At 34.0% G+C, this 26,961-nt stretch overlaps 1 protein-coding gene across 1 annotated transcript in view; it reads right to left on the reverse strand.

Moving 5' to 3' along the window:
- Nucleotides 1-26,961, reverse strand: part of LOC107447462 (mucin-3B) — a gene marked incomplete in the record, with an annotated part of 147,174 nt that overhangs the window by 8,891 nt on the left and 111,322 nt on the right. Inside the window, 6 exon segments of the mRNA XM_071179820.1 lie at nucleotides 700-979; nucleotides 2,206-2,333; nucleotides 4,248-7,976; nucleotides 9,479-9,607; nucleotides 11,333-11,713; nucleotides 13,029-26,916. Of these exon segments, the coding sequence (XP_071035921.1) occupies nucleotides 700-979; nucleotides 2,206-2,333; nucleotides 4,248-7,976; nucleotides 9,479-9,607; nucleotides 11,333-11,713; nucleotides 13,029-26,916 (18,535 nt within the window).

Below are 26,961 nucleotides of genomic sequence, written 5' to 3' on the forward strand. Positions count from 1 at the left end.
ATTCTGAATCTGAAAAAAGTCTCGTTAAAAATCATAGTAATAATCATACATTTTAAGAATTATTTTAGAATAAGTATATTCTATATATATATAATGTGTAGAAATTCATCAAAGTATAAATATTTATATTGCAAATGACACGTGCAGTTTATTTTAATGTCAAAAAAATACTTTCTAAAATAATTTTAATCTAAGTTTAAAAATAAAAATATCTCCATCAGTTAATGAAACGTGAACATGTGTTTCTAAAAAAGCATTTAAGCTATTGTTTAGAAATTATTAGTATTCTTAGAAGTTATTAGCATTTCTATTATTTAGAAAATGTTTTTTTTTAAGAATTATATCATTTAACGTTACGGGTCTAGGGACAAAATGCAATATATACAAATTTACAAGACTATACAAGGTCTACAAGAAGACAAAAAATGCCTTGTGGCAAAATTACCACTCTGGTAAAAAAATAAACCATAACTCTGGTTAATAAAACCAAATAATAAGGTATTTAAAACTTTCATTTGGTTACTTTTACGTTCATAAGGTAAAGGTCAACCGGAAATTTTGGTTTTTAAAATATAGTTCTTACTACTACTTATTTAGTAAAAAATGCAAAACTGATTTATAATATACTGATTTAAAATATCAACAATAAACTCAATAAGCAAAGAAAACTGCATTGTTAAAACATATCGTCAACAGTACCTTGCACGTTTTGCGATAATGGCGCGGCCAAAAGTGAGGAATCACCAACTCTCATCGATGAGGTTTGCAAAGCTCGAGTTAATTCTTGTTCCAGCAGATCACCACTCACACTTTTGCTCACTTGAAGTGTGAAATTGACAATGACGCCATCTCCTCTGTTCTGAATGGTCGGCACAGTTGTAAAACTGTTCGGCTCCATTACATCTACTGGAAGGATTCCATTGACTTCAGCATCCAACACGTGATCTCTTACATTAGTTATACTGTATGCATCAGCAATCTGTTTACAGGAAAATAATTTGTTAAATTAGTTCAAAGTTATGAAATTCAAAATCTTGAAATCAAATGACAAAATTCAAAAATTCATTAAATTAGTTCAAAATGATGAATTTAAAAATTTTAGTTCGAAATCTCAGTATTTAAACTGATTGATGTAGAAAAAATAAGTAATTTGACAAAAATTTAGAAAATATCTTATTTCTTAACATTACGTTTGATTTGCTTTGCTAATAGTTAACTATGTTGAAAAAGTGCAATTAAAAAGTGACCTGAATATTTCTAAAAATTAACCTAATGGTTAGTATTTACCTCAAAAATTACGGCCCTGAAAGTACTTTTCTAAAAATAGCTTAAAAACTTCCTATAAAGAAGTTGTCAGAAATTATTTAAAGAATCTGAATATTAGAGCATGTGTTATTTAAAATTTAGAAAATGCCTGATTTTCTGGCGTTATCCTGAGCTATATATATGTGTATGCTTCATATTAAGACTACGAAACAAATCATACAACAGAAAAGACTCATCAATAGAACAGACTCATATTTATCCAAACAAGTACTTTAATTTGTATAAAAAAATAAGTATATTATTTTTTTAATGTAAGATAATATATATAAAGAGAAATTTAATTACAATTAATTAATCATTTAAAGTGTTCATAAAATGTTTAAATCATGATTCTAAACAAAATGTAAATACAATAATATGCATCTGAATAATCTAATAGTGAGCAGATGTAACTGAATAATCTAAATAATTTATAAAAGTATATGAGTTCAAAAAATTTATGAAAAAAAAATAATAATCCTAAATAATATATAATACATTGATGAGATAAATGGACAAAAAAAAAGTCTCGTTAAAAATCATAGTAATAATCATACATTTTAAGAATTATTTTAGAATAAGTATATTCTCAGGGTATAACTTAAAGCTATGATTTATATTCTTCATTTGTTAAAAAATTGATTTAGAAGTAATGATTACTACGATCTCGGTCAAGACAATAGATTTAATATTTTAATTATTTCTTAAAGCACGTATCTTTTTATCTCTATTTTCATAATTGTTATATCCGTTTAAATGAAATCGGTGTATGCACTTACTAAGAAAATGCATAACTTTTTAAAGTCTACTATATATCATTAGAAACAAAATTCTTGAAACCAAATCAAAAGTCCAATTAATTTTTTTTTAAGAACTGAACTAAAAATTGTAGTGACTTACTCCATCTATAGCACTCCTGACAAACTCCTTATATTCAGGACTTCCGTTATCTGCTAGGGAATTACTGTATTGAATACTCTCATTGCCCATTTTTACAACTTTCAGAAGAACTACAAACGTTTGAATTTCTGAAAAATGATAATGCAAGCATAAATATATTTAAATAACATTACTTTGTTTTATAAAATTAAGAAAGAAATTTATCTTTTTAAATTCTTTGTACATCAAATACAAATTTCAAAATTGACCGTAGTAACTACATCACCTGTTCTTCTTACGTGGTAAAAAAAGAATCAGTAAATCAGTACTGAACAATCAAAAATATCATGCAAAAAACAGAAAGTTTAATAATTAAGCTAAACAAATTCCTATTTTCGTTTTATTTATCATCATTTGCTGCCCTTTTAGGTGGCTTTAAGTTTTTGAACTAAGCAAAACACGTATTTAGTAGTTCATCCCAACGAAATAAAAATTAACTTTATTCAGTATCAACTGTCATAATGCTATTGCTTAAGGCAACTTATGATGTTTCAAACTTTACCACAATCAAGCTACTTTCTCCTGTATTTATATCCCAGAGGAGTCGTAAAAACCTATCATAAAAATGTACAGTGTTGGTACCGCTGTATTGATTTAGCAAGTATTTTGTACCTACTTAAGAGTATATTTGGTACCTGTAAAAACTGAACCATTGCCAATATTACATATTTTCTAAATTATTATATTATTGATCATATTTTCTAAATTATTATATTATCATTATTGATGTCAATATTATTATATTGACGTTTTACGGTTCCCCTTAACGAATAAGAATATTTTCTCCATAAATTCTGCTTTTTTGTACATGGCTTATTTTTTGTTTCAGTTAATACCTATTACCAAAATTGATTAACAAGCATTGAAGTCGATAAAGTTTTCCAAATTTTTACACTCTCTAAAGCGAATTAGTACCATTTTTGCATTGATTTTGCTTTTTAGTACGTAGTTTATTTTTTACTTCAAGTAGAAGCTATTAATAAAATTAATTATAATTATAATCGAAATATTGACTTTTTTTACGTTTCTCTTAAGACAAATTAGTGCCATTTTTTTCCCATTGACTTTGTTTTTCAGAGCAAAACTTTTTTTATTTCAATTAACAGTTGATTTTAAATTACTTAGTCTCATGGTAACAAGTTTTGAAAGCATAACTATAAAAAAATAAACAAATGGTTTTACATAATTTAAGAATACTAATTTGATGACGTAGTATGCCTGTGTTACCACGATTATATTGATCATTCAGGCTAAAGTCTGGCATAAAGTCTGGCACCCCAACTCTTTGTTTCATTTTATGTATAAATAATAGTGCAGTTGTAAGTAAATATAAAGGAAAAAGCAATGTTTTATTTCCTAAAACTTATAAAATAATAGACGAATCTCTATAAGTCGAAAATTAATGATGAGTTAACAACAGACGGATAGTGTTTTATTATTATTATTTAATCTCATGTGCTCATTTCTCTCAGTTTTTATTATTTCTCTTAGTCATATAATATGAAAACTTTTTTTGTACCATATTCCACAGTTTTGTTTTTCGATATTAGTTTTAAAACATTAATAACTAACACGATTTGGATATTCTATTTGCAGTTATCTAGCAATATTTGCAACTGTTTTTAGTATTTAAAAGTACTTTTCCTCGTACTTGCTTTTGTATTTGATATTGATGAGAATTTTGTAATTTTGTTTAGAATGAGTCTATGAATACGAGTTATTCACTATAATTTTGTTACATTGTCAAGTTCCTTTAACTGTGAATACCAGAAAAGGCTCCAGTAGAATCCAGCTGTTATTTTTCTCTAAATTTCAAACGTTAATTAAGGATAAAACACTTCTCGGTTAAGGAATACCTACGCCAGTCTCTTCGGACTATTAGGGTAAAAGCTAAAGTCGTCAGTAGTTTGGCTGTATTTGTGTTAACATAAAGTTAAAGCACATATGTTAAAAATATAGAGTGGCTGAAAAAAAATTAATTTAGTTTATCAATGGTATGTTACCTTTACAAATTTCGTGATCATTTCTTCTTGCATGTCCTGGACGGCACTGACAAGACCAAAATCCATTTTCTTCCTTGCAAACTTCTTTTTTATATGGTTGGCATTTTGGATCACAAACGCCATTTCTACCATTTAAGAAAGGGTCATCTTCAGGCTTGCTACTCTCTGTAACAACTATTGGTGGACGATGGGCCGGTTCTTCAAGAATGACATCTGGACGGTAATCGTGAAGTCTGGGACCAGCGGCTCTCAAATAAGATTCGTCTCTAGATTTTTGAGGACCTTTCGAAACTATTAAGTCGTTCTCTTCGCTAATACCTACAGTACTGTCTCCAACTTCAGGAGGTTTCGCCGGTGTTTCTGTGCCAGCACTGAAAACATCGGATTCGGGAAGAGATTGAGAGGAAGAATGACTTTCTGATGTGGAGGATTTGGTTGCTGCGTTTGTTGGTAGAACTAATGTCCTGATGACGGTAGAAGGTATGGAATTGAAGATTAAAGTTGTGGTAGTAACAGTTGTGGTGTGCTCTGATGGTTGAATTGTTCTGTGAATTTGAACGGTTTCTGATGGCTCTGGAAGAATGCCTAGAATAGTTCTTGAGCCGATTATAGTTGATACAAAAGTCCGAGGGGGAATGGTTGTGGTATACACAGAAGGTACAGTAAGAGTCGAGTCCCTGGTGTAATAAGTTCTCGTTGTTGTTAATGCGAGTGTTCGCGTAATACTTTCAATGCTAGTAACATACCTTGTTGATATGGGATTTACGGTATATTTTGGAACATTACCAGGGAAAAATATTGTTGTAGCGCCAGAAGTTGTTCGACTTACTACTGTTTGTCCATCTTTGGTCACGGTTGTAAACGGTTTAGGTTTGTTTGCAAGTGAGTTAACACGTCCAGTTATTGAATTAGTAGTAGATTTTGAAGAGGCATCTTTATCACCAGAAGATCCAAAAAATACTGTCCTGATACCGCTTACAATGCTTGTTCCAATACTTGGTTTTAAAGTTGGAGTTTCTCGGATAGTACTTTTCTCGGATGACATAGATGATTCTATTTCAGTTTCCGACATTGGTTCAATATTTGGTATTCTTGCTTCAATAATTTCAGATGCAGTATCTCTAGAACTGCTTTTTGTTGACTCAGTTGTAGATGTTTTGGTTGGTAAAATGAAAACAGTTCTGGCACCTGTTATCACGCTAGTTGATACCACAAGGGATTTGTCTGTTGCTGTTTTCTTGCTCTGACTTGCAGTTGTGTCGCTTGAAGACTCCATGACTTCAGAAGACTCTTTATCAGTATGCTTAGTTGGTGGTACATAAACCGGTGCAAGTACTTCTGTAGTACTTGTATCAGTTTCATTTTCAGGTTGTCCAGGGAGAACAAAAACAGGATAGTCTGAGTCTCTAAATTCCCCTTCTAAAGTAGTACCAACTTCTGTTATGTTTTCAAGCAACGATTTTTCTGGTGTAGTATTAGAGCTTTCAGTTGTAGACTCCGTCTGTTTCTGATTTTCTGTTGTTGATTCCGATGTTGTGGTTTCTGTAGTCAGAGATTCTGAATCTGTTTTATTTTTCTTGCCAGTAATTCGACTGACAATATCTTGTATAGTTAAACCAAAGTCACCACCTAAAGCGGTATTTCCACCTAGTAAATCCGATAATTCAATGACAGTTGCTGGTTTAATTTCCGAACTTGTAGTTTCAGTATGCTCTTCTATTTTTGGTGTATATATTGGGGAAAGCGCAACGGCATCTATTTCTGGTATTTTTGTTACAAAACCATCTGTTCCAGTTACCACAACTAGTGTGTCACTGGGGACTAATTTTGTTATTTGACCATTAATTCCGATCACTTCTGTTTCTTCGGTAACCAAACTTGTTGACGTAACGGGTAGGAGAACATTTTCTGACTCACTTCCTTCTACGGAGGGTAACAACGAATCAGTCGATGTAGATAGTTTCAATTCAACCGCATCTTCCTTCATTGATGAGCTAAGAACATAAATACTGCTTATAACATCCTCCGTTTTCGAAGATAAAGATGGAGTTGATAATGACGTCGGTCCAATTTCTGAGTGAACTTCACTGGCTACTTCTATTTTAGTTTCAACTGCCGATGCCACAGCTGTAGCAATTACGCTAGATACGCCAATAATTTGAATATCACTTAGATCCTCTTTTAAGCTACTGACTATTTCGCTTCCACTTACAGTTGAAACTCCTAAAATGGTTTCATCTACTGGCGTTGATTCTATTGTTTCTAATAATGATGTAGATGGCGCTTCAATTGTAACAAACTGAGTGACTACGCTTTCACTGGAAGCAATAACAGGATCTGTACCACTGAAATAAGTTGTATAATACGTAAATGTAGTCAGGAATGTCAAAATTGATTCGTCTGTGGTGGTTGTTTCTGTGGGTGCAATGGAAGATGGCGTAATTGTGGCGGTTATAATCTCAGGTACAACATGCTCACTTGATATAACAACAATTTCATCACCGCTGAATAAAGTTGTATACAATGTAAGCGTTGAATAATCTGTTGTAGTAAAAACAAACACAGATGGATCTATTGTTGATGTAGGTTGGGGTGTTTCTGTTTTCACGAACGCTGTTGCTGTTGTCGTTACGAGAGATGGTGGAACAAATAGAGTTATAAAGCTCGTTAAAATTTCTTCCTGACTAGCAACTATTGAACTTGTATCCCTGTAATAGGTTGTATAGAATGTCAATGTAGAATAAATGGTTCTAATTGATGGCACAAGCTCTGGATGATAAGTTTGAACTTCTGAGGTTGTTTCGAAGATTTCATCATAGGGTTTATATGATTCAGTGGAGAAAGTGGCGGAACTCACAGGGACTGATACTGCTGGAGAAACAGTGTTGTAATTTTCGTAAATAAATGAAGGTGTTGTTGTTGATGTTATAGGTTCAGTAACGTAGCTTGTTACCACTTCTATAATGGATGACAAAATACTTTCATCATTGTTAAACAATGTCAAGTAGTGAGTCTGCGTACTGAGTACTTCTTTTGTAGTGTACAAGGGCAAACTTGGTGTACTGACGTAATCATAAAATTTGCTTTCGACAGATGGTGTTGATGATACTGTGAAGGAAGAAGCAGCATGTGCAGGTACTGTGAGGGTAACAACATTTGAAACTGTTTCTTCCAGGTTTGTAACAACAGTCTCGCTGCCTTGGAACAAAGTAACGAAGTTCGTAAATGTTGTATAAAGTGTTTGTGTTACAACTACTGATGGATCAGTAAGTAAAGAATCAGTAAACTTCGATGTCGTTGGTAATAGTGAAGATGTTGAAGAAGGATCTATGGTCCTAGTAATAGTATACGTCTCAGTTATTGTCTTAACGTTAGTTTCTACTTCTTGAATTGGTGTCACAAATGAGCTGGTGTCTGAAAATAATGTAGCGTAGAAAGTTATCGTGTTATATTCTGTTTTAGTTATGACAGATTCGCTGGTGTCAACGACAGTCTGAGGACCCACTATTTGAGGACTAACTGTGGATGGTCGCAGTTCTTTTGTTGTTAGAGGAACTGTAACCACATTTGTAACAACTTGCTCTGAACTGGTAACGATTGGTTCAGTTCCAGCTAAGAATGTTGAAAAGAAGGTGTATGTCGTGTAGAAAGTTTTCGTTTCATACACTGTAGTCGTTGGAGAAATAGCTATTTCAGGTGGTACATTCTTGTAAGTTGGAACATAAGGAACTAAAAAGCAGAAAAAACAAGCATTAAAAATTAAAATAATTTACTTAGTAATTAAATAGTTATGTTATCTTTTTAAAATTAACATTTAATACATATTTAAGGACAATATAAGTAAATGAAATGTCAATCAATTTACAGCAAAGACTGATGCTGAGAACGCTTAAGAATTTCGAGGAATTGAAGAATATAAACATAAAAAATAAGTTTCGAGATGAATATTTTTTAAATAGATTAAGGAATTTTTCGAAACAAATTAGACTCTTCGGTAATTTATAATAATAAAATTTAAAACGAAAACTTATCACTGAATCATTTGAATAATTCAACTTACTTACAAGTTCAAAAATAAATGTTTTTATGAAAGATATTATGGTATTTAATAAAGTATTAAAATAATTCTCAATTTAATTTGAGATTTAACTAAAGAAGTTATAAGGGATCATTAAAAAAAATTAAAAAGATCATTAAAAAGAGGAGGATTCTGCTTGAACTTATAATTTAAGATAGAATTCTATCATTTTCGTCTATTAAGATAAAGGCGAGAAATAATGTAGTTTTAATCATTCTGGATATAAAGTGTAAAACATTCATGATCAAGTTACTGTTAAAAATACCGATACCGTAAAAACCATTCTTCCTGGAATATGTTACGGAACAAAAAGCTTGATGTACCGTAATATTTACAGTGATGATTACCCTAAAATCACTCCAATTAAATAAATATTACTGTAATAAATACGGTATAAATATTTTACACTGAAGATGGATTTTATCGTAAAATGGATTTTATGAATAATGTGCAAAAATGTGCTAGTCTTTTACACTGTAATTTGATTTACAATTTTTTACAGTGTAGACCGTCACCGAATCGCCTAAATATCTGAATTGCTGAAATACTCTATTTTTATTAAATTACTCCTTTTAAGTTTTAACGTCGCAAAGTATGATTTCATACTAAATTACCTAAGTTTGAACAATCGCATTTGGGCGAGATTTTATATTGCAATCACACTTATGATAGTTCTTAAAACTGATAATAAAAGTACAATTATTATTAACAAGTATTCTTATTAACATTTTACTTTCAACGCACTACTTTTTAAATAGTTTTATTAAGTTTAATTCATTAAGTTAAATAGTTCAATTAATAGTATAATTATTACTTAATAAAAATGAAGCTTCATTTGCAAAAAAAAAACTTCCTTTCTCTCTCAGCTACTGTGTTTTTTCTAGTTTTGTTTCTCAACTTTATTTTCCCATTTTTTATGGGTAACTTTGCGTTTTTATTTCAAATCACTTTTGTTACTTCTCTTTTATGTCTGGTAAGTCTTGAAAATGAGAGCCGATTTTTGAGCGCTTGAAACTTGTTGACTGTTATTACCTATTTATATATTTTTTAAGCGAATGAAGTTTTTATCAGTTTTTATCTTACCGCTTTTTCTTGGGATTATTTATTTAGCATTTTAGATAATATAGGATAAAAAGTCTAAAGAAATACGCACCAGGTGCTAGAGTATGGGTGGTAGGCCCATCAAATCCAAACTCTACGCTTGTGATAGGAAGTATTGAGACTACGTCATCAACTGGCGGTGTTCTTGTTACAGTAGAATATGAAAGAGTATCTATTCCATCTGAAAAAATAAAATAAATCATTTTGGAGTGGGCTTCATCTTGTTAAAAGAATTTAAATCTTCTCATATTTTACTGAGTTCGTAAAATTTCCTCTCCCCTAGCCATAAAATGATATATTTTGTGACAAAAAGAGAAAGAAAGAAACATAAAAATAACTTTATGTTATTTTTATACAATCCAAATCTTCCTCGTTAGAGGGATTCAGATATCTCGTATACAATTGGCATATTTTTACGCGAGATTTATTAAGAAGTGTGCGACATTTTGATGCGAAAACTTTTAGAATGATAAGTTTCTCTTCTATTTAGAAATATGTGTAGTACTTTTTTCGACAAAGACCAGAAGAAAAAGCTAAAATTTTTAGTAATGATTATTATGATAAAAATGATAATAGGAAGAAAATAAGTTCTCAAAAGTGAACGGATGTTCCAAAAATAATCGAAGACTTAAAACAAAAATCAATAAATGATAAAAGGGAGAAGATATAAATGAACAGTTTACTGCATTCTGCCCTTGGTAAGTTTTATTCCCATCAAATTTCAAAAATAATTACAAATCGTGTCAACATATGGCGCTGCTAACTTAGAAACTCTAACAATGTAAATAATGCATAATCGCCATTTACAGCCATTTGATACAGTTTGAGGATAAAATTAAAAAAAACGAAAGCGCATACGATTTGGAATGGTCTAATATGTAGTAGAAAACAATATTTAAGTTCATTATAATAATTTGTCAGCAGCGGCATCTGCTTATGAAATTTATATCTAAATTTGGAATTTAATGAGAGGAAATAAACTCATTTTCTCAGTAGAACGTACATTTCGTTCTGCAACTGGTTTTCTTTTATTGAATTTTAAATCTTCAATTAACTTTCAAAATCAATATTTTATGCAGGGTAATAGATATACAGTATTATCTATAATTCGTGATAGTATTAACGATTGAAATAACTTCAATTTTTTGGTGCTTTAAAAAAATTAGAAATAAAATATTATTCCTTCCGTTCCGTTACCAATTCATAGTTTTTCAAATGACATCGATTTTATTTTACAGTTTACTTTACTACCGGTGTTGAACAGCAGATCCAATCCTAAGTTTGCGACTATAAATGCTTAACTCCATAGCCCTGCAACTTTGAACTTCACTCAGAAGACAAGGGAAATCCTGGTTCAAATATTGGGGTAAACTAGCATTGGTGGAGAACTTTTTGATTTATGAAAACTAGATTTACGTTACATGGAGAGGAAAATCTCGAAAATATTCCATGGTTAGCAAGGTGGTAAGGGGATTCTAACCCATGTTTCGTCTACCTCTGAAGATATTTATAACATTGTGGAAATCTCTGCACTAAACTCACATGCTGTGATTTAAGTAATCAATAAGATACAAGGAAAAATTAATTTAGATTAGGTAGAGCACCTACTATCTGAACTGTTTAAGAACTAAATAGTTCTTTTGATTAAAAACTCAGGATAATTTGACAACTTTATAAAAGTGGACAATTTTTTTAAGTATAACTTTCATGCAGATTCAAGGCTTGGGCAATAGTAGTAGGAGAATTTTTTACGATGGTGATGAAAAGTTAGCTCATTGGTGTCTAGTTAAACGGACTGTACTTATTATTTTATATATATTTTAAGACGATAACAATATGCAAGGTTCAATTGCTTATTAAGTAAAAGCTGTAGTGAAATAGAGATTCTTGTAAAAATGTTTCGTACCAAGGGTTGTAGTCACTATTCTTGAGTTGGTTTCTTCTAATGTTGTAAATACAGTCTCATCTCCATCTATATAAGGAATGGTAAACGTTGTTGTGGTAAAGTAAGTATAAACAACTGTAGATGGTACTAATGGTACATTTGATTCATAGGCTGTTGTCGGTACAAATGAAACAGTAATTGGAGATGAAGTGGTCAGTATGACGTTTCTATAACTGGTGTCCAAGCCAAATATGACAGGTACTGATGTCAGAGTTGTGTAAGTGTCATATATTACCGTAGTAGATGGCAGTATTCCTTCAAATTCGGTTGCGGAAGGTTTCACTTTTCGACTTATTTTGACAGTGAATGGTCGCTGTGTGTTTGAAACAACTCCGAGTGCTCCTGTCAATAAAAATATTTTTAAGTACATACGCGTTTTTTTTAATATTACAAATGCATAAATAGAAAAAAAACATGTGAAATAAATTGACACTGAGAATATGAATGCATAATTTCGAAACAAAATAGCATAATCTGGAATCTTTGCACAGATTTACTCAATTTTAACTGATTATTAAGTTTTATTGGGTGTTTTTTTCTATAAGAGAGCATCACTAATCAATAAATCAATACAAATAACCACTAAATCAATAGCCCACATTTAGTGGAATAGATTTAAAACTAATTCCATATAACTCAGAATCTAGGTGGGTGAAACTTATATCGAAAATTAAATTTCAAGTAACTAAATAAGCAATGAGAGTATTAGGTAAAGTTTTTTCTTTTAAAAAAGGGTGCAATTTGAAAACTTAAAGCTTTTGTTTGCGGACAAAACTAAATTATATTTTTTCTGCACCTAAATAAGAAGAAAATATTAACGGTTTCACTGTAAAAAATTCCTAATTAAATTACGATATAGAGTAACGGCACTTTTTTGTGCATCATTCGTTAAAATCCATTTTAGCGTAAAATATTATATGGTAATTTTTACAGTAATATTTATGTAATTAGATTGATTCAGTGATTTTACAGTAATTATTCCTGTAAAAATTATCATAGTTTTTACGATAAATTTATACAATTAGACTGATTCAGTGATTTTACAGGAATTATTCCTCTAAAAATTACGGTACATCAGAATTTTCGTTTCGTAACATGTTGTGATAAAATCAGAATTTTCGGTAAAAAGTACCAGCAGCCTGAAAGTCGGAACTTTTTACCGTAACTTGATCCTGGATTTCTTACAGTGTTGGAGACAGCAGTCAATACTATAAAGTATTTTCCTGCAGTAAAGAAAGGGTTAAAATATGTTATGTAGAATAAAAGAGATTTGGGAGGAGTCACAAAAAAACATGTTTTTAATAAAACATTATAAAAGAAGTATCGTACGAACTGAACTGTATATAGTTCTATTTTAGAAAATAAAAATTGTCTAAACCGAAAGTTTAATAAAGTAAAACTTGTTTAATACTATTCTTTCTCAGACTACAAATTTAGCAAATAAAGTTCAAAATCAACTCATTAATTAAATTTTTTAAAATCATTGGTTAAAATCAATCATGTTAATAAAAATTAGTAAAGTAATTACATACGATGCGTAAAATATATTAATTAATTATATAAAAATATTTGGATTCGGGATACCAAAAACTAGAAATTTAGAACCTTTACAACAGTTTAGAATAAAAGTTAACAGTCCTAATAATTTTTCACTTACCCGTACGAGTTACCACATAGAATCTTGGTCTGCTTGTTATTTCAAATCTTGAAGGCAGTACAAATCTAGTATGAGTTCTGCTGATACTTTCACTCTGACGTCTAACTGTAACTTTGAGTTTCTTTCTAGTGGGTACCACTGTTCCGTCCGAAGAAGTTACTTCTTCCATCTCCTCATAATCTTCTGTAGCAACTTCATTTCCAAGAGAATCAGATGGGAATACTGTTGTTACGTAAGTATCATCTAGCACAGGAGTTCGAATGGATCCTATGTCTAAACCAGGTGGAATGTATTGAGGAGATGATAAATACGATTCAGGATACTCAGTTGCTAATTCATTGACATCAAAGGAAAAGTCAAAGGACGACGCTAAATCACTAGGCACTAAGCGGCGTGATACAACAGGTTTGACTCTGACACGAACTCCTGGTCTTGGTACATATACACCACTTCTTAGGGGACCACCAGGTTTGTGAATTACAGATGTAACTTTTACAACTGATTTTGGCAAATCTCCAACATTTGGTGCATCGGTAAATTCACTTGGATGCAAGGGTTTTGTTTCAACCGGAACATTTATTTGTCTTGAATCGTATAACTCATTATCAATAGAGTACGATGGATCAATTGGTGCGTTTGAAAATGGGGTTTCTAAGCTTGGGGCTGCTGTATTAAAATTTTCTACTAGGATGGTTCTTGTAGGTGTAATATAATCTAGGGTCTGAGACCGTGTTCTAGCAATTGCAATGTTTTTTAAACCATCAAACTTTATCCATGTTCTGAGACCGAGATTAACTTCAGTGGTAGTACCTTCTACTTCTCTAGACCCAAGGTGAACTGTTCTACTTCCCGGTAGTATAGATAAAACTCCATTACTATTAATAGTAGAATCAATATTTTCTGTTAAGAACTGGCTAGGATCTGCAACTAATTTAGTCATAGTTTCTGCCCTAGTTGATTGCCGCGTATTTGTTCCGTCATAGAATGTGTATGAATAAGTAAATAACGTTAAATATGTTTTAGGAAGTGAAGCTAAATCACTAATATAAGTGCTCTGTAAATTGTTACTACCTTCTACGATTGCTGACGCAGTAATAAAAGGTTGATAAATTGAAGAACTAGGACTCTCGCGTACTGGTAAATCAGTCACTAATTGGAATATATCACTATTGTACACATTTTGTTTTGATGCCAAATTCACTATTGTAGTCGTATCACCTAGCGTCCTAGAAGCCAAGTGCAAAAGTCCGTCACCTCCTGTCGTCGAAAGAACGCCATTTTTAGATTTGATTGCATTTATAAGGCTGGGATTTAAGGTTTGATCTATAATATTTGAAAAAACAGCTTCTCTACTAACGTAATTTTTATTTGGTCCATGAAGGAAGGTAGTGAAATAAGTCAATGTGGTGTAATAAGTTAATGGTAAGGGTTTTGTTGCATATAATGAAAGAGCGTTGTCTAAAGATTCTTTTGAATCATTTAAATCTTCAGCTATTCCATTAAAGTCATCTAAATTGCGATCTTTGCCAGACATTATGTGATTACTATCGGAATTAATTCTTTTGTTTTCGACTTCATCGGATGGCGAAATTGGCCCTCTTCCTTGTAAAGTGTTAGGAACAGCAACACTAGCTTCTGAAGGTTTTCTGCTAATTACAACACGTCTTCTTTGTCCAGAAGTCGTAGGTTCATTGTTTTCAGGTTTTCTCAGTCGAACAATTTTTTTCAACGGTGGCTTCGAGAACTCATTTGATTCTTCATCGTCTTCATCCGTACTGTAAGGATTTGACGAGCTGATTTGAGTAGTAACATCACTTGATTCTACTGGAGTTACTGAAATTGAAGAATCTAAGTGAGTAGGAGGAATTGACGAACTTATCTGCTCACTAAGTTTTGTTCGTCGAATGACAACAGGCCGTCTTGGCCCACTACCATCTCCAGGTACAAATGATGGTCTTAACCTTCTAATAATTGTTCTTTTGCTTCCATTCTCGTCCGCTTCGACACTTGTTTCATCTGACGTAGAGGAATCCTCATTATTATTCTCTGCGTCCTCTGATGCAGTTTCTGGTTCTCTTGATGAAATTTTATTGCGAGCTTCTTCCCCACTATAACTAAGAGTTGGAGTAATTGATACTTCTTCATTTACAACAGATGGTACAGAAGTTGTCGTTCTTAATCTTGTAATTCGTCTAACGCCACTGCTGGGAACAATTAAGCTATTAGCTGGTCTTGTGATTCTTAGTCTTCGTGGTCTGTACCCCGAATCCGGTTGTGAAGCATCATCCTCAACAGCTGGTCCCGGTCCTCTTCTCAATTCACGTGGGTCTGAGATAGGACGGAAGCCATCAAAACTTTCTTCATCAGGAGATGAACCCTCGAATCTATTTAATGCATTAGTATTTGAATTTATCGGAGACTCATTGGCATAACGAATTCTTACTAGTTCTTCCACTGGTGGAGATGGTCTAGTTGGTTGTACTGGTGAATATGTATTTCTGATATTTATTAGTTCGTTGTCTGAGTTCGATGGCACTGGTCTTGCCAAGAAAGGTCTAAAATTGTTGTCAGGTTGACGCAAAGGCCCCCTGGCGTATGTTTCTCGAAAATTCGTCCTGGGATTACTATTTAAAAATTCGTCATTAGTAGTTTCAGTTGGCGGTCTTCTACTTGGAGGTAATTGTTGACCTCGATTTCTAACTGGAATACTCTGTGTATATGGCTGGGTTATTGTATCAGGATTTGCAGCTGTAGCAAGAATTACTCCAGCAGGTGGTCTTCGCAACCTTGTAAAGTCTCGCTGAGGCCTAAAACTCGTAGGAGTTTCATAATAATCTAATGGTTCATTTTCCACAAACTGCTGCAATTTTCGAAAACTGTAACTAGATTCTAAACCATACATGTCTTTACTCTTTTGATATCCTTCTGTGATTCCTCTTTCTTCATCAGGGTTCAAGTTAATTGTAACTTTTTGCTCATAAATTTCAGTTAAAGGACCCTTTGAAATAGTTGTCACGTCATATGAAGTGACCGCATTCGGTATCTTAGAAAATCTAGTGCTATCTAAAGGATCAGTCTGCATGTTAGCATTGTTTACTTCTGATAAATCATTTATTTCTTCAAGCCCTGAACTTAGCAACTGATCATAATGAGTATCAATCTCTTCATCCTTTGAGTTGCTTCGACTGATTGAGGACATTAAATTTATGTCTGCAATATCTGCTGTATTTAATGTTTGATCAGAGGGGACATTTTGTAAACTTCGAGCAACCTTTGTATGGAAAACTGGTTGTTGATACAAAGGAACAGTTACAGTTGTAACTACTGGTTTTAATTCTCCGTATTCTCCAGTAACATAAAGCGTTATTAATGTTGTCAATGGTTGAAATGCAAAGTATGGCTGAGGAATGAAATTAGGAGCTGACGGTGGAAGATGTACGGTTTGCACAACAGTTGATTCAGCTGTAGAAGTTGTAGTTAATGTACTAAGAATAGTTCTTCCTCTTAGTATTATTGGTACAACTGTTGTTGAAGTAACGATTTGAGTAGTTATGAAAGAATTCGCTGATGCTACTAGTCCATAATCTGGATTTGGAGGACCGATTTGTGGATAAAAGTTTGGTTGAAATTGTTGAGGAAATGCTGTAGGCAATGGTGCTTCTGGTGTTATAGTGCTATATAATGTCGAGAGTGTAGTGAGTACCTGTATATCAGTTATTGTGTCGGTTCTAGTACTGTAACCAATTTTTATAGGAACTAACTTGACGGACTCTAATGAAGTAGTGGTAACAATTACTTCAGTAATTGTTGTGTGGAGATTTTCTACGCCATCAGGATATCCAGTTCTTGAATAAAATAAAGTTTTTGTAAAGCCATCGCTTATTACTTCAGAATATTGAGTAGGATTAATAACGCTTGTATCTAAAGCTGTTGTCGTTAATGTTGCGTAAGAAGTTCTAAATCCATGATAAATGGGCAAAGTTTTAACTGTTGTGACAACTGAAGTTACAGTAAGGAATGGTTTTCGTAAAGTTTCAGTCTCACTCGCTGTTTTAGATGGTCGTCGAGTTCTTGGGTTATAAGATGGTCTTCGATTACGATTATTGTTTCTTAGACGATTCAAAGGCTGGAGCGATTGAGAATCTTCCTCTTCATCTCTATTGACAGAATTAAATGATGCCTTTAATGAGGGAGAATTGTTTCGGTTATGTCGACCACGAGATGGTTTTCTTTGATTTATTCTGTTCCTAGAATTTCTGTAGTTCGGTGTAGTTGCATCAAAATCATCGTTTTCAGTTTCTTCATCTTCACGATGGCGGAAGGAACCTCTTTTATTCGACGCGCTCCTTCTTTCTCCGTATCGATTAGTTCTTGAAGAAGGTCTCCGGCTTGATCGGAAATTTCGATTTCTATTGGCTTCTTTTTTCTCATTTATATCTTCGTAATCATCAAAATCATCATCTTCAGTTGTGTTTTCCTCATAATCTGGATCAATTTCTTTTAATGACGGCGTAGGAGATGGGCTTGTTGTCGATGATCTCCCGAACGGTCGCCGGTTCCTAGAAAGGGCAACTGGACGTGATGTAGTAGATGGCGCTGAATTCCTACCAGATGATTGCTGTCTGTTGGATCCGAATGGTTTTCTCCTATTAAAAGAGAGCACTTGTGGAGTTGCAGTTGTTACAACAGCTTCACTTGCTTCGATGTCCCCTTCTTCTTCATCTTCGTTTAAGTCATCATCAAAATCATTCTCGCTGTCAGATCTTTGCCCAAATGCTCTAGAATTTCGTGTTCTACTAGGCCGTCTAAACTGGATGGTGTATGCTGGTCTTGTGGAAGGTCTCGATGTTGTTGTAAATGTAGGACGTCCTCGACCAGCAAACGGTCTGATCCTAACAGAGGAAGAAGGTGTTTCTTTTGAAGTGTCTGTGCTTCTTGACGATTTACTAGATGCTTCGTCATTATCGTCGAATTCATAATCGTCATAATCATTGTAATCTTTATAGCCATACGAGGAAGTTTTGCTTTTAGACTGTCTGGTATTTTTAAATCTTGTAGAAGATAGACTTGGAGTTACTTTTTTGTTTGCTTTTCTGTCTCCAAAATTATCATAATCATCCTCAAATCCATAGTCATCATACTCTTCACTTAAATCAGTGTTTCTAGAAGAAGATATTGGTGGGGTTTTGCTTTTTTCTTCTGTTACGGAATTTGGCTTTTGAGTAACAGAGTCTTTATACGCTTTATTTTCTACGTATTCATTGTACTCTTCGTATTCATCAGGTGCAAGCGTTGACGATTTTTCTGGATGTTTTGTTTGAAGAGTAGATTCTTTCCAATTAGTCTCTGTTATTGGTGATGTTTTAATTGTTTTACTTTTTGTAGGAATTTCTCCGGGTGTTAAAACTTCACGAGATTCAACTAAAGTAGATGGTATAGTGAGCATAGAAAGAGTAGTGTTTATTTGATTTGAAATTAGATCTGATGTTGACTCGAGCTTTATAGAACTAACTAAATCTAATTCTGGTAAACTGATGGACGATTTTATTCCTAAATCACCGTCCTCTGTTAGTGATACGTATTGATGTCCATTATCCAATTCATTCACTATTCCCGTGTTCAAATCATCCTTGGCTGATCCTAAATTCAAAAATTTTGAATCAGTGTATGACACAAAATTGGTATGTTCTAACACTAGTGGCGATACTGTTTCTGCAAATATGACAGGAAGAACGGTTGAAGTTCTCTTTATTGACTGAATATAACTACCATCTGTTTCCTTTCCAATCACTGTAATTTCATGCAGAGTAGTAATACCGTAATTTAATTCTGTAGATGTTGTGGCAGATATCACCCCTGTAACTTCAGTTGGTAGAATCGGAGTTGGTGTGTTGGTCACTATATTTGAAGTGCTGCGGGCGACATGAGCATAAAATCCATTAATCCGAGTTCCATAAATTTCTGTTGTGTGTAAAGTTAATGTCCCGTAATTTATTTCACTACTTGTAATGGCAGAAACTAACCCTGTTTTCAACGCAGATGTAGAAGTAGGTGATAAAATATTAGAAGTACTACGAGCTACATGAGCATAAAAGCCGTTAATATAAGTACCATAAACCTCTCTAGTATGTAAGGTGGTAGTACCTTGATTTTCTTCTGTACGAATATCTGATGATATCAAACCTTCATTGTTGATGTTTGTTGAAAATGGAACGGCTAAGTCAGTTGTTTTAGTTGCAGATGGTGTAAATGGGAGTACTGTAGATGTTCTCCTTGCTACGTGTGCATAATAGTTGCCCACAAATGTTCCATGTACCTCAGAAATATGCAAAGTTGTTGTTCCCTCATTCACTTCAGTTTTTACGCTAGATGAAATGAGTCCCGTCTTTTGAAGATTTTCTGACGTTGCTGTTGAATGAATTTTGTTTTCAGTTGGTTTTATTACCTTTGAAGTGGATTTAGCTATATGTGCATAGTCATTTCCAATATATGTGCCATAAATTTCATTTATATGCATTGTTGTTGTGCCCAAATTTACCTCACTTCTGACGACACTTGAAGAAATTAGCCCAGTTTTTTGGCTCATTTCTACCGAATAACTCTGTAAAGCCGGTGTCGAAGGTATAATTTTATACTCGGTTGAAGTACGAGCAAGTTGTGCATAATGTTGTCCGATATAGGTACCTAGAATTTCAGTTTTGTATATAGTTGCTGTATTTTGATTAACAACACTGCTAACTATAGTTGATAAGAGTCCAATGGATCTTGTAGCACTTTCAGTTGTTGTGGGAGCTATAATTTTTGATGTTGTCTTAGCGTGTTTTGCGAAATGTTCCCCAATATAAGTTCCGAAAATATTAGTTATATATTGAGTAGTTGTACCATCATTCTCATCTATAGAAACAATCGAGGATAGTAAGCCAGTTTTGTAACCTTTGAATTCATCGACAGACCTACCTGTCGGATAATCTGTCTTAGAATTAGGCAATGATGTCGTGAAAACCTGATTTTGGAATTGCGGTGGCATTGGTGTAGCTTGTGTATTTTCTCCACCAACAAATGTATTTGACATTGTTGATGCTATATGTGCATAGTAATTATTTACAAATGTGCCATAAATCTGAGTTGTCCACAAAGTTGTTGTGCCATAGTTTTCTTCTGTTCGTAAAATGGATGATATCAAGCCTGTTGGATGCGCAATTTGTGAGGATGGTGTTGGCTTGATAATACTAGATGTAGTTTGTGCTAAATGGGCATAAACCTCTCCTATGTATGTTCCATAAGTATTAGTTGTATATACAGTAGTTATTCCGTCTTTGATTGCCGTACTTATTCTTGAAGAGACCAATCCAACTTTTTTCGCCTCTGATGTGCTCAACTTATTAGGTGATACTGTGGCCGATGAAATTAAAGGCGTTTTTTCAATTTCATTTGGTGCTTCAGAGTAAACGCTAACTTTGCTATGAACCACCTGAGCATAAACGCCATTTACAAATGTGCCATGTATTTCTGTACCATAGACTGTTACAACACCATTGTTGATCACTTTTGAATCCATTGATCTTAACAAGCCTATTTTAAAACCTTCGGTTTCATCATTCTTTTTATCCAACGTCAAAGAGTTTCCTCCAGAAATTAAATCGTTATTTCTAGAAATTTCGTCGTTAGTTATGTCATCATTAGTTGATAGCAATTTTCTGAACCTTGGTTTAGGTTCAGAAGCCTCATTAGCGTCGAAAAATGATCTTTTACGCCTATTAATTGACGAATTGTCAGGGTCACTGTCAGTAGAGGGTTCTTGAGTTGTTCTTAAAGGCCTAAGACGTTGCAGAGGATTTGGTCGAGGACTAGGTCTACGAAATAATACTCGGCTGGTATTACGTCGGACAACTGCGATCGGACTTCTTGTTGTTGTTGTTCTCGCTGTTACTCTTCCTCTTTGTGTAGTTCTGGCTGTTGTAGTTGTTGTTGTCAGAGACGTTGAAGAGCGAAACGATGGTCTTGGTTTGTAAGTGGGTCTATTTCGTCGTCGAGCAAAAATGCTTTTTTTTGGTGATTCTGTTGTACTAATGATGGTTGTCGAGGTTTCATCACTGGATGAGAGTGTAGCATTTTCAATAATCTTTGAGCTATTTCTAGCTTCTTCTGTACTACTATGAGTATTATCTAGTGTGTCTTCTGTTGAGGTTGAACTTTCTTCTCCAGATGAAAGAGAACTTGTTTCAACAGTCACTGAATCCGCAGGAAATTCTGTGCTGATTTTTTCGGTAGTTACAGTTTGTCGATTTTTATCTAAGATTTCATTGCCAATATTATTTCTTTCTGATGAGTTATTTATAGATAAGTTATTTATTTCTTCAGAGTTAACAGCCTCTATTTCCTTGATTTCTAATTTTAAACTCTCATTATCGATTTTGTTTGGGATTGAACCGGGATTGAACAAGGCTGTTGGGGAAGGTGCACTTGTTTTTAAGACACTGGAGTGAATTGTTGTCGGTGTAATACGATCCCCAATTGAATTGAAACTTGTTGTTTCACGTTCGTCACTGTTTGGTGGTGCTTTAATAACATTCGTTATTGTTTCATACCTCGTGTTTATTATTGGACGGTCTCCATGAAATCTTGTTGTATAGTATGTGTAGGTAGTATAAAATGTATATGGGTATTGAGTTGTATGTGCGCAACAAGGCAAGGTTGACGTTTCAGAAACTTCAGATTCTAATTTTGGTTCAACAGTTGCAGAAGCTACAACTTCTCTTGTTACATATTTAGTTTCTCCCTCAGGGTTTATTGATGTTGCAATGTAAGTGTGTGTCGTGAAATAAGTTACAACTGGAGTTGGGTGGACTCTACTTTCATGAAAACCTCCCTCAGCTGCATCCAAATCCGAAGTTGCTTTGTTTGGTATTTCTACATTAGATGACGATGCGCTAATTGCCGCAACATTTGTTGATGTCTCATAACGGGTGTTAATGGTCGGTGATCCATTTGTAATTAATGTAGTATAATAAGTAAATGTTGTGTAAACCGTGTGCAATTCAAGAGGTAATGTATTGGAGGATGGAACGGTGGTTATTGGTTCGACAATGTCGAGCGGCAGTGGATCGGTGTTTTCTGAAACAGTATGATACGTAGATTCTTTCACAGAATTACTTTCAGATGGTAAATTTGTAGATATTGTATTGGAAACAGAAATTGGAGACTCAGTAGAGCTCGGGAAGATTTGAGAATTCTCCTTATTCAGTGCGATAGTTTCTGTTGCATAATTTGTTGAAGTTTCGAATCTCGTTGAAACAGATGGTTGTCCTCGATAAAGATAAGTTGTTAAGTACGTGTACGTCGTATAGAAAGTCTTTGTTAAAACAGATGTCGGTTGAATATCAGGCGAATCGTGTGATCTAAAGGCAGTAACAGCATGTGCAATCGTGATTGGTTCTTTGGTTCCACCCAGAGTTACAACTCTGCTTGTAATTTGCTTTCTTTCAGATACAACAGGTGTTGGAGAGTCTTCCAGGGTCGTAGTAAAAGTATGAGTTTTGTAATAAGTTGTGAGTTCAGGTGTTGAATGAGAAGGAGAATAGGAAGAACTTGATAAAGCAACTACATCCGTTAAAGTTCTGAATACTGTGTTTACTGAAGGGGTTCCACCATTATATAATGTATAATATGATGTAAGAGTAGTATAATACGTAGTGAAACTTCTGGTTGGAGTTATTATACTAGTTTTACTCACTAAAGGACTCTCAGTTACAAAATTAGTTAGAGTGTCCTCTCTTGTGGAAATTACTGAACTGCCATCACGAAGATATGTTGTATAATACGTATATGTTGTATAATGTGTTTTAACTATCGGTGTAGCTTTTATATCTGCTGAGGAAATAGTTGTTGGAGCAACCGTAGCTGATATAGAAGTCCTGATATTTCCATCCAAAACATTTGAAATAGTGTCTTTTCTGGTGACTACCGATGTTGTTCCACTTTTAAGAAGAGTTGTATAATATGTGTAAGTTGTATAAAATGTAGTTTTTTGAATATCTGGAGAAACGGTTACGCTGCTTGTATCATTATCGATTTGTTTAGTTGCTTCTAAACTGGTGATACTAGAAACTACTTCTTCTCGACTAGAAACAACTTGCGTGCCGTCATGCAAGAATGTTGTATAATATGTAAACGTTGTGAAATACGTTGTAGGCCTTAAATCGTCAGAAGTGCTAACTACATCTGTTCGCTCTTCTAGTTTGACAGGAGTACTCTGAATGGAATCATCACTTCCCCGTAAAACGCTTGAAACTGTCTTAAATGTAGTACTTACTGATGTAGTACCATCTTTATGAAATGTAGTGTAGTAAGTATATGTTGTAAAGTAAGTTGTTGGAAGCGCTCCAGTTTCAGTGACAGATATTGGAAGTTCAGTTTCATGAACTGAGTGAGTCTTCAAATCATTATCTATGGATGGGGTGACAACATTAGATACTATTGCTTCACTAGTAATAATTTTTGTAGAACTGTCTTGTATAAGTGTTGTAAAATAAGTCAAAGTTGTGTAGTATGTCGTTGGATATGTCAAAATGGAATAAGAAGATTTGATTTCGGGATTTGTTGATACGTCATTAAAATCATCACTACTTGTCTCTTCTCTTGAAGACACTACTTTTGATCCATCTTTATAAAATGTTGTATAATATGTGAAGGTAGTTAAATCATCGTTTGGATTTAAAGTACTAGTGGGTGAAATAGTGTGAGATTTATCGACGACTTCAACAGTAGTACTAAGTCTAGCTGATTTAAGCTCCTCACTATCAGTATAGACATTTGAAACAGTTTCTTTCCTGCTGGATACTATTGTACTACCACCGGAATGGTAAGTTGTAAAATATGTTGAAGTTGTGAAATATGTGATTGGGAATGATACTGATGGTAGAATTTCTTCCATAGAGACGCTCAAAGCTTTCCCCGAACGCTCAGAACTAATTCCTTCTTTTAATACCACTTTATCAACATCGTCATTTAATGAAATAGAAGTAGGTTTTATTTCATTGTCAAGTATAATGATTTTATTTTCTTCCCCAGCACTTCGAGCTTCATTTTCAAAATTGTTTTCGTCTTTAGATTCTTCTGCTATTAACAACGCTGAAGATGGTAAAGCTTGTACTGTAGACAGAGATGGAGAATCGGATGATGGAGGCTCAGCTGCAGGTAGAATAAAACCATCTGTGATTATGCTTGGAGTTTCAGAGATGGATTTCATATCCGACATTTTAAGATTATCTGGTGAACTGTCTGAAATTGCATCTGTCATTTCTTCTTTGTGATTAGAAACTTCTTCACTTGACATTCCAGGCAGAAAAAAATTTCCTGTCAACAAAACAACTGACGGAGAAACCGGTTCACTTTTCTCTGCTACACTATTTTCCAGACTACTAGTGGAATCAGAGATATCTTTTGAGACTTGGCTTGATGATTTATCTACTGAGCTATATGAATCACGAGGAGAACTTGTAATTCCAAGAATTTGTTTATCTAAATCATCGATCCTCAAATTTCTGGCTCTGTTTTCCTCTGTTGAAACAGTATCCTCAGTTTTCATTTCCTCATCATTGTTGTTTATTTTAGATGGAGCTATTTCGACAGCCATTGGTAGAAAAAAACTGTCTGTAAGAATATGTCCAACATCAGAATCAGAAGTTATAGTTTCTGACAATGCTGAAGATAAACTTTCTTCATACACTACTTCAGGTGTAACATAAGGAGAATTTGTTGATGTTACTAGTGATGGAATGAAAGAAGAATCTGGGACAGAGCCAATGACTGAAGCACTTTCCGTACTTTGTTTGTTGCCAGGTAATATAAAACCTGAAGTTAAAATTTCTAAACTAGGTGTAGCGGAAGAAGAGAAACCTGAAGTGTCCTTAGATGGTGTTTCTCCTTTAGATGATATGTCTGTTAATGAGGAAAATATTTTGACTTCTTTTTCAGAGGAATCGGTATTTGAATCCTCGTTTAAGTCCTCACTTCTTTCATTGTTATAGCTTATTACAGTTTCCATTGCCAACGTTTCTTCAGGACTCGCAGTTTTTGATACAGTAAAGAAAATGCTTGAAGTGCTTTCAATAATGTGTGCATATGTGTCATCAATATATGTACCATAAATCAAAGTTTTCCAATGAGTTGTTGTTCCATCAACTACTTCAGTTCCGGTGATAGAGCTAACTAAACCAGTTGGATGTAGTGATGCATCAGTTTCTTCAAGTGGTGCAGAATTATCAACTACTTCGCTTACATCTAGTTCAAGAGAATTTTCTGACATTAATGTATTCTTACTTAGAGGTTGAAGATTTATTAAAATATCTTTTTCACTTGCAATTCTCCCATTTGCATCAGTATAAACAGTCTCCAAATTTAAAGGCCATGTTTCGGCAACAACGGTGGCAGGCGTTTCGTCAATTTTTCTGGCTTTAAGTTGATCATCCGAATATTGTTTTGTCATGACTGTCGATGTTAACATGGTTTTTTTAATCTCTATGGGTTCATTCACCGTCGAAGTAAACATGGATTTTTGTGATATGAATTCTCTAGTGTCCGTTCCAAATAGCGGCTCACGGAAAAAAGCATCTGGATGATTATCTGAGACGTCCGAACTCTGAGAGCGTGAATGTGCTGATAAACCATTTGTAAAACTTGTCCTAGTTACACGAGGTGTAAACGTGCGTGGTCGGGTTGAAGCTGGTAAAAATACGTAATGTGTTCCAGATATTCGAGTACTGAATTCAGCAAATCCATATAATGTTGTTGTGAAGTCTTCGCCCGTTTCGTCTGCCGAAGATTTCAGTTCAATTGCTTCAGATTCATCATTCGTTGTTGTTGAACTTACACCGTTCTTTAAATCATCAACTTCGTAAATAGGCCCATAAAGGCCAACAGTCCTCGTGAGTCTTTTGTCTTTTACCACACTTGGTCTGACAAATTTTCTCAACTGATCATTAAGATTGTTATTTACATTGTAGTAGGCATTATTCAGGTCTTTATTGTAGGCATTTGATACATCACCAACCACAGATGTTTCTACTCTATGACCAGGAAAGAAAAATTGGTCCGTTATTATGGTGGCTCCTCCTTGTCCAACCCTTCTCCCAGATGGAGTTGGATTGAGCATTCTTCCCTGCCTTGAATATCCCTGATGCCCTCTCAGCGTGTGTCCAGTCTGAGGTTGTCGAACATTTCCAATAACTCCAACCGTATTCTCTCCAACCATTGCCAATACTGGTTTTGTGACTTCACCGTTCGTTGATGGCTGTACATAACGAGTGATAGCAAGTGGTTTCATTTCAGGTATGAGTGTTGGTATTGATGCATACAATTTACTCGAGTACTCAGAAGTTATATATTGCGGTTCTGGCATTGCTTCAATCGCAATATTATCTTCTTCAAAATCTTCATCGATATCGAAATCATTTCTTCGTAAAAAAGGTTCAAATAAATTACTGTCCTCTGTCGAATATTCGATAGAATTCATCATGTTAAATGATTTTGTCGGAAGTATAACCCGGACATCGGATGTTAGTGGTTGGTTTCCGAAGAAGAATTTATAGGTGGTTGGATCCTCTAAGCCACTCACGTAAGATCCCGTATACATGGGATAAGTTACCTCGGATGTTCTATCTTTATGAACAAAGACTCCTTCCGTTCCTGTAACAACAATTATTGAAGTTTGAGTTTTGTCAGGGAATATAGTTCCGATTGTTCTAGCTGAGATATCCAATCCAAAATGCTTCGTCTTCATGTCTCCAGTTGGAGGTATGAATGTTCCAGAAACTTCAATGGGAGCATCTGTTTCAACCATAGAAGAACTTAAACTTGAAATGGGTTCATTCACAGCAGTAAGATATACCTGTAATTAAGTTATTTTGAGTTTAATAAGAAGAGTATGTGGGCT

Source organism: Parasteatoda tepidariorum, chromosome 4 (genome assembly GCF_043381705.1).
Source record: "Parasteatoda tepidariorum isolate YZ-2023 chromosome 4, CAS_Ptep_4.0, whole genome shotgun sequence".
In the NCBI taxonomy this organism is placed as follows: Eukaryota; Metazoa; Arthropoda; class Arachnida; order Araneae; family Theridiidae; genus Parasteatoda; species Parasteatoda tepidariorum.